The following is a 9,246-nucleotide window of genomic DNA, read 5'->3' on the forward strand; positions in this document are numbered from 1 at the left end:
TGTGTCACCTAAGTAAAAGATCTAGATGATACTTTCACCTCCATCAACTAGTACTGAAGAAAAACCAAAATCCTGGACCTTTCACAATAAGCCCCGTGGTAAGTCAGAACGCTTGCTGAGCCTGTCGCAAAACATCTGCCATGAAGATCTCACATGGGTGACCTCCACTAGTGGCAACCACGGCAAACCGTGTCTTACGGAAGTGAGGCCATGGGTATCGACCACACGGCAGCTCATCCCATTTCAATCCCTCCCCCAAATCTACCTGCAAGTTCTTGAGAGCTCCTCTCACCCAGGTGAGATGGAGAAGAGACATCCGTCCCTCAGCCCAAGTAGATTCACTAATTCCTACATTGGCTTCGCCATCCCAGGCTGCTCCCTTGAATTCTTGAATTAGATTCTGGAGGAACTGTTACTCTTTTAGCAACTAATTTGAATGAAAAATACCTATTGCTATAATAAAAGCATTCTGAAACTAATAGACACTGGCAGATCATCTTCTCAGGCCATTTTGTCCATTAACAGCAGCTGTGTCACGCACCTGTGCTGTTAGATTGCCCACAGAAGAATTCGGAAGACCTATGAAGATGTCACATATTTCCTTATTTGCAGAACAGAATCTACAATGATTATTGAAGTGTATCACCACTATCCATATAAAATAAATGAGAGATACTCCATAGATAGTGTGAGGACATCACTATCATCTGTATCACACTTGACTGATGAGTTCTCTGCCCTTACCTGAAGTTTGAGGCCAAACTTTTGCCAAGAGATTTTAGATTTAAAACCCATCACCATCCGCCAGAACAATCCTAAGAAAACAGAACTAACCAGCCACCTCCAAAAACCATCTTCCAACTGCTCTTGGACACTGCACCCAAGAAAAAGACCAGCAAGACAAAATCCCCTCAAAGGGTCCCCACGGGGAGGTTGGGAAGACACAAGAGCGCACGCAGTTCACGTTTGGGCTGCAAAGCAAGCAGAAAAGAAAAATCCAAATAAAACCACAGGATGGGACTCGAGAACAGGTTGTGTCACAGAAGAACCAGTTTCCCGGTCCCAGCTCCCCTGCCAGGGCCAGAGCAACGGGACCCTGGGCTTTCCCCTCACACCCATCTACTCTCCCCACGAAAGGACATCTGGGTTCCTCCAGCGCCCACCACAGCCCAGCCTCATATCCAGCTATCGCTCCCAATAAATCATTTGGCAAATCAAGGAGCGGTTAAAACTAACGATGGTGAACAACCCACCAGAGCACAGGTCTGTGCTGACTTTACAGCAGCAGGGAAGTCTAAAAGACAATCAATATTTTTGTACCCATAAAATAAGAGGACACTGAAGGAATATCTGTGGAGTCACACTGGGGGTTTGTTTGGGGTTTTTGCTGCTCTTGGTTTTAGTTTGGGGTTTTTTTTTTGGTTGTTTTGTTTGTTTGGGCCCATTTTGGTTTTGGTTGAGTGCCTTTTTTTCCCCCAGTCATCTTTCCTATGAGAACAGCAGCTTGAGCCTCCCTCTAAGGCTGAAGAAAGATTTAAATGTACTTCCTGGGAAAAAGAAAACCACACAAAAAACCCACCACCCAAACTTTGAGCCCAGCAGGAACTGTTTCAAGCAGCTACAAGCAACTGCAGAAACAAATAAGAACGTGTTAGGCTGTACCTACTAATCACCACAGGAGACACTAATATGAAAAGTGCTTCTATCTGCATTTTAGTTCCTGACACCTACCTGAACAGATTAAATTACTAAAGCGTTCACACAGCAAAATGGAAGCACTGCAAATAGAACCCAGCCAAATACCTGAACCATCAGCCTCTCTCCAGCTCTGTGTTGCTTGCAGGCACTTAGTTTGTGCTGTATTTGTATTTTTATGCAAGACTGAACACTGATGGAAAGGGAATCAGCATTTTCTCAGGCTGCAAGATTGGCTAACAACCTCCTTTCCCATTTCAAGGGGCAGCACACTTGCTTCAAAACTGCACTGCCTGTGCCCTAAACCCAGTCCACACAAAGGCTGCAAATCTCACACAAGCTACCAGTTATCATTCAGTTTTGGAGCATTTTGGGAAGCTCAGCCTTTCAGCGGAGCAGAAACTTCAGAAAGGTGCAGAGCAGATACTTACAGTGTTGTAATGATCGACATAAACCGCATTTCCCAAGCCAAACACAGCGCATCTCAGGCCTTTCAGATACGTTTTCCCAAAGCGAAAGTCACGCGCTGCCTCTTCTAACCCCTTGCAGAACCACGCTGCACTCTCGGTTGGCTGCCCGTCAGTGTACGTAGCTACCAAGAACACACAAACGTTCCTGCCGGTTGTCTAATAATATCAAGAGAATAGAAGAGATCGGTGCATTTCTCAGAACGCTTCCCATTAGTAAGACAACTGGAACACATGGGGAGTTGGAAGAAGTTAAAAGATGAGGTTTTTTCTAAGTGGGATTTTGGTGTGGGATGCTGCAGGTGATAACCCCAACAGTGGCGAACGGCCATCCCCCCTGCAGAGACGCCTTAAATTAGCCAGGAGAGATCAAACTGTCTGTCTGCTGCTTCACAGAGGTGGTACAAGAGAACAGAACATCTCCCTTCCCCACCCCAATCGACAGCTTCTTGAGCAGACTCTTGCAGCAATCAAGTTTCTCACTGATTCAAAAAAACAACTATCAATATTCACAGAAGAAAAATGCCTCAAGGATTACTCCATCTAAATATGACCAGCAAGGAGTTTTTAGCTTATGAGCCTGTGAAGGCTGCAAATTGTCACCATCTGCTTGTTCTGGCTTTGAACCCTTCCCTGGGGATACAGAGACAGAACAGAGGGACCTGGTGCAACCGCTCTCACTGAACTCACACCTGAGTTACAGAACCAGCTCATACCAAGTCACTGTCACCATCAAAATACTCTAGGCAATCCTCTCCTAGGAATATTCAAAATTTAGGTGTTTTCTGCTGAGGGTTGATGGGCTACACTTATACAGAAGGGAAGCGATTTTTAACACACAGCATGGGAATTTCCAGAATAATAGGAGAGAAATACAAGGGGAAAAGAGCCTTCGCAACACAAGGAAAAGCTTTTCTTTATTAGTCATATTTATAAGGTACTTACCTCCTCTGGATCATAATCTCCCATGCTGATGACTTCCACAGGCAAACAAAGTGAAATAACGGCTTCAGCCAGACCTCTGGCAAACCTCCAAAAAAAAAAAAAAATAGGAATTTATCAATTGCTTCAACCCAAGCATGGTAGCGACCAAACAACCCCCACACGCCCAGTCACAAGACACCTCCCACAACAGAAAGAACAAAGACATCCGAGAACTGGACACTGGACCTAGAATTCCTCATGTTAAGAAAAAAAAAAATCAAGTATATTGGCTGCAAGAAGAGAGTGACATGAATTTTAATGACTAATGATTTCACATTTACACACACCATTTTTTTCAAAAGCACCTAAACCAGTACTTGTCTCTGAGAAGACCCGCTCGCAACTACGGGTACGGCAAGAGTAAACTTTAAACTTCATCATCAATGTCTCTACTGCATGCGCCATTTAAAGCAAGTAGAAAAAAATGTTATTTTTACATAATTTTACGTTGTCTTTCATGTTGGGCAATGACTTCTCATGAGCTAATGAACTTTCCGATGTTTACACTGTGCAATACTTCTAAGGCAAGCAACAGACTTGAGTCTCAATATTTCAAATTACTTCATGTAGGTGGGGAAAAAAAAAAGTAACTGATACCTTTGCTGTGCCAGTCTGAGACCCATAGAAAATCTTTACTTTGCCTCCAGGGTGGCTGATCCATTTACGAGTTTGTCTTCTATTCCTTCAGAAGAAGCTGGATTCCCATTGGATTTTTCACCCTAAGAAACAAGCACCACTTCTCATTCAATCCCTTTTCAAAGTGATGTTAACCCCATTCTCCCAAAACCACTTAAAACACCTATCCTGTGAACAGACTCTCAGCACTAATTAAATGAGGCTATCAAAGCATTTTAGCTTCTCACACCCAGAGAAAGACACAACCACGTCTCTGAACTAGGCCACGCTCCAATAAACTCAGGTCACACGCAGCCGGATCCAGCTGAACGCAGGAACCTCCCAACTCGCGCAGCAGAACTTTGCTCACCTGCGCAAGGAGCTTTTACCATCCTGAACAGCCTAATCCCACTCCCGTCCTAAAACCAGCCCAACCTCATCAGTAACATCAATGGAAAGAGGAACCCGAGAACTCCAGCACAAGTAGAGTGATTGATTTGCAGTGACAGAGCAACCCAGGCTGACACGATCTCTCAGTAACGACGGGAGAAGCGTTCAGCAGAGAGCTGCTCCAACATCAGAGCAACGAGGGCACCGAGTCACCCACAAACATGAGACCGTCCAGGCTGCGGATTATAACCCTCAGGTGCACTGAACTGTAAGGAACGTTCAAGGAAGAAACGTTGTTTTCACAAAACTGGGGAGCTGGCACCTGACCCCAGCGAGGGAAGGGACCGAGACACATCAGACTGTGAATCCTGAATGTAAAACAAAATCTCTTCAAACTAATCCCAGAATGCAAACTGACACCTGTATTTACAAGTTAATCTAGAGGGAAGGACGGCCAAAGAGCCAGGAACCCATTTTTAAATAGATCAATAAGGGAAAGGGTGTTGTTCGGATTAGATGAATGAAATACGTAAACTGAGGCAGGTGTCGGGTGCTCTGTAAACCCTGAAGAACCGACCAGTGGGCAACAGGGGAGGGAAATTGCACCCAGGGTTTGGGGGGATATAAACGGGGGCTTTTTGCCCTATTATGCGTGCCTGCCTTTAGGGAGAACACCCGGTCTTGCAAAATCATTAACAAAATGTGCTTTGCTGAGAGATCCTGCCTGGGCCTGTTCTATTGGCAAGGTGATCGTTTCCTACACGACCACACCTGGGCTCCGCAGTGACCCACGGGGGGGCCCACAGTGGGGCAGCACGTGTCACTGCACCAGTGGGGACCGTCACCCGGCAGCCACTCGCCTCCACACGCAGATTTCGGGGCCTTCTTGGACAAAAGCACTTCCATCTTCCCTTGCCTTCTTTCTGGTTTTGGTGGTGAGGAACTGAACGATGATCCAAATGCTGATCCCAATGATACAGGGAATTGACCTTCTCCCCTGGAGAAGTTGTAGAAACTGAGGGCAACAGAAAGTAGAAATTTGGAAAGGTTGTTAGATGAAGCTTGGAGAGTATTCAGTAACAGGGACAAGGAAGATTCTTGAAAGGATAAGTAAGTATGGAACTGAAGAGGTTGGAAGGCTTTGAAAGCCTTTAGAGAGAGGTCAGTATATATGTTGGGAAAATGAACGTTGGGGAAGGTACAGAGGAAGTAGGCAGAGAGAGAAACAGACAGTAGCAAGTTTTGAAAAAGACTGATGGGAACCTGGAATGAACAGAAACAAGTGGAATTTTTGGTGGATTGACAACAAGTAACAATTACATAGTAGGTAAAGGGAGTCACTGGCCAAAGTGAACGGGCATATTTTTGTGAACCTTTGAAATACAAATTGGGTAAACAAGTAGGTATTGATAAATTTCTATATATGTCCAATTCCTTCCAACCTTTTTGGGAGAAGGAATTTGGCCAGTAATAGAGAAATTAATACAAGTCAGGTTATAAACAGAATAATAAAGGACCTCTACCCAGTGGTAGCAAACACCTTTCTGACTGTATTAACTCTAATTTGATTTGGCTTACTGTTTTAGATTTGAAAGATGCCTTTTTGCCTCTCTCTCCGTGAAGCCAGCCAGACAATATTTATGTAAAACCCAGCTCACCTGGATGGTGTTGCCACAAGGATTTAAAAACAGCCCAACAGTACTAGGAAATCAGCTCGCTAAAGATCTTGAATCTTGGGAAGCCCCATCTGATGAAGGACAGATGCAACAATATGTGGATGATCGCTACCAGGACACAGAAGACATGCATAACCTGAACTGTAAGCTTATTGAACTTTGGGGGCTCCAAGGATACCAGGTATCACAGAAGACAGCCCAGATGATACAGCAACTCATGAGTAACTCATTTGGGCTATGAAATCAGCGTAGGGCAGAGGACCCTGGGCCAGGCTCGAAAGGAGGCCGTATGCCAAACATCAAAGCCTCAAACTGTAAAAGAATTACGGACCCTTCTTGGGCATGACAGAGTGGTGCCGGTTGTGGATTTATAATTATGGATTGTTTGTCAAGCCACTGTATGTGCCAGCAGCCACAGATCAGGAACACCTGCAATGGAATAAAGGAGCTACACGAGCCTTTGAAGAACTTGGTAAGGCTTTGACAGCGCCTGCTCTAGGACTCCCAGGTGTGAGTAAACCATTTTTTCTATTCTCTCACGAGAAGCAGGGAATAGCCTTGGGTACACTGGCACAGGATCTTGGCCCGTACCGACGAGCAGCGGCCTATTTCTCCAGACAATCAGATGCAACTGCAAAAGGGTGGCCGGGATGCCCGCGGGCAGTTGCTGCAGCGGTACTGAACATACAGGAGGCCCGGAAATTTACCAGGGGTCAGAAAATGGTTGTGCTGGTATCCCACACGGTGCCTACAGTTCTAAAAGAAAAAGGGGGACGTTGGCTTTCCCCACAAAGATTTCTCAAATATCAAGCTAAATCATCCTCACTAACACTGTCAAGCCAGCTTCTTTCCTCAGTGACAACATTGGAAAACCAGTTCATCATAATTGCCTGGAAACCATTGAAACAACATAATCCAGCCAAGCAGATCTAAAGGACATAGGATTATGGAGAACACTGAGAACTGCCTTACGGACGAAAGCAGCAATATCCTGAACGGTGAAAGGCACGCTGGTTATGCTATAACTACTAGCCATGAAGTGATGGAATCTGGACCTCTGTCTGAAAGTACTTCAGCACAAAAGGCAGAAATAATCGCCCTTACCTGTGCTCTGGAACTAGCCGAAGGTAAAACTGTGAACGTTTATATGGACTCTAAGTATGCTTTCAGGGTCGTGCACGGAACAATTTGGAAAGAAGAAGGACTCTTGAACTCTCAAGGCACACATATCAAACGTGCAGGAGAAATATCGGCAGCTCAACTTCCTAAGAAGGTGGCAATCATGCATATCCAGGCGCACCAGAAAGCGAGCTCGGAATTGGAAAAAAGGAAATGAGCTGGTGGACAGGGAGGCAAAACTGGTGCCTAAGCAAAAGGTAAAAGCGGAAAGTGCCCTAGTCCCCGACGGGCAGGTTATTTCAGAAGGTAAGCCAGAATATACTAAGGAAGACCAGAAACTTAGTATAGATTTAGAGGAATCATATCATGAGGAAGGGTGGGCTCACGCCCCACAAGAGAAAACTTATTGTTACCTCCTATTTAGTTTGCCCTTTAGTAGCAGAAACATTATACGAACATTTGATCAAAAATAGTAACTACAAATTGGTACACTACTGTAAGACAGGTGACACAGCAACGCGCTCTTTGCCTCCAGACTAATCCTAAGAATATACCTAAGCTAGAAATGGGTCAAATTGGGAAAGGAAACGGACCTGGGCAATAATGGTAAATTGATTTTTCGGAACTCCCAAGAAAAGGGGGGTGCTGATATTGGTTGGTACTAACTGATACCTTTTCAGGTTGGCCAGAAGCACTCCCTACCAGAACAGCAAAAGCTCGGGAGGTAACTAAAACATGAGCACAAGAAACAATACCAAGGCTTGGTGTTCCAGCTGATATATCCTCTGATAAAGGGCCACATTTTAAATCAAAAATTGTACAGCAAATCAGTCAGCACTTGAGAATAGACTGGCAACTACATACACCTTATCATTCTTCCTCCAGTGGCCAGGTAGAAAGAAAAAAAAAAAGATGAAGTGAGTCATCTAATTGAACAACAAATTGTAAATCTGGGGCAGGAGGCAAATTTGGCTTGGTCTCAATCTTCACCTTTGTCCCTCTTGCATATGAACAAGGCCAAGGGCAAAGAAGGGTTAAATCCTTTTGAAATCCTGGATGGGAGACCCTATAGTGTACAGAAGGGGATGTCTGCACAAGAAGGGGATGAAATTATGACTTTTTATATGGTTATATTGCGTAAACAACTTAACAAAATTGGGAAGAGTGTTTGGAACTTGGAGTAGGGGTCTGGATGGGCCAGTACATAACATCCAATTGGGCGATTATGTGTCTGTGAAGTCTCTTGCAGAAAAGGACTTTGGAATCACAACAGGAAGCCCATTTCAAGTCCTCCTGGCATCCTTCACTGCTACCAAGATTAAAGAACGGAATGCCCGAATCCATCATTCTAGAGTGAAGAAAGTCTGCAAAGCACCACGAAGGGTAACCCAGGCGCAACCTGGAAAATGCCGTTTCTTACGGTCATAACCCTAGCACACGGATGGGACGAAAATTGCCATGAGCAAGATCTGAATAAAACCATGGGGGAACGCTTTAAATTGGTGCTTTGGAATCAAAACCATCAGAGTGTATATATTACATTGCCCACTTCCGCAGAAGAAAGCTTTACATTTGTAGTAATTAACCAAAACCTTTCTGAAATTCTATCAAAGAAATTAGGTTATGTCCACCCTGACATGTTTTGGTCCTTCTGGACCTTCTGGGTAACCTTTTGGTCCCTTTGGTCCTTCTGGGTGACCAACCCAAACGGCACTTCCTACCTCAGCAAGAAGAAACCCAAAAGAGAAGACAAATGCTACAGCTGCAGTGAGCGGGGTCACCACGCCAAAGAACGCAAGCTCCCGTCGCAGCCCAGAAGATGCCATTCCTGCCGGAGCACCAGCCACATGGCTGTCAGCTGCCCCCAAAGAGCTCAGCAGCGCAGAAGACAAACACCAGGAGCCTGACTTTTGCATTAACATTAAAAATCTGTTGAAGGATAGAGATGGGTTTTCTCAGGTAGAAGTAGCCTTCTTACCTGCGGCCAGAGAAAACATAGACAATCATCACATTAGTAAAAGAATTTACTAACCTCTTAGCAAAGGGGGGAATGATACAGGGAACTGACAATTAACTAATTAACACTTGACACTTAAGGAACTAACCCTACCCCACATCACTAAAGACACTTAGAGAGCTAACCCTTTAACCCACATCACTATTGCCTAGCCTTGCTTAACTCTGTGTAACTTATTGTACGAAAAACAGGACTTCACTGACGCCTTGCAAAGATCACAATCCTCGGGTGCATCCTTGGGTGAACTAGATTACAGAAACTTGGACACAGTTTTAACCAACTC

The 9,246-nt window shown here is 44.8% G+C and overlaps 1 protein-coding gene across 1 annotated transcript; it reads right to left on the minus strand.

The window, feature by feature from the left end:
• Positions 1–648: 648 nt before the first annotated feature.
• On the minus strand, positions 649–4,143 carry LOC139829436 (S-adenosyl-L-methionine-dependent tRNA 4-demethylwyosine synthase TYW1-like). Its single transcript, XM_071816948.1, has 4 exons — positions 3,744–4,143; positions 3,108–3,192; positions 2,127–2,321; positions 649–971 (listed from the first exon to the last, which is right to left on the minus strand). Exons 1-4 carry the CDS (start codon positions 3,767–3,769, stop codon positions 912–914), a joined length of 366 nt encoding a protein of 121 aa, XP_071673049.1. The 5' UTR covers positions 3,770–4,143; the 3' UTR covers positions 649–911.
• Between the last annotated feature and the right edge of the window lie 5,103 nt (positions 4,144–9,246).

This window comes from Patagioenas fasciata, chromosome 19, assembly GCF_037038585.1.
Source record: "Patagioenas fasciata isolate bPatFas1 chromosome 19, bPatFas1.hap1, whole genome shotgun sequence".
NCBI classification, from domain to species: Eukaryota; Metazoa; Chordata; class Aves; order Columbiformes; family Columbidae; genus Patagioenas; species Patagioenas fasciata.

Coding starts and splice junctions, on each gene's coding strand:
- LOC139829436 (XM_071816948.1), bottom strand. CDS start 3,769: ATGGGTCTCAGACTGGCACAGCAAAG. Junction 2,322..3,107: donor GAGATTATGATCCAGAGGAG/GTAAGTACCTTA, acceptor TGATATTATTAG/ACAACCGGCAGGAACGTTTG. Junction 972..2,126: donor ATGTCGATCATTACAACACT/GTAAGTATCTGC, acceptor CTTGCTTTGCAG/CCCAAACGTGAACTGCGTGC.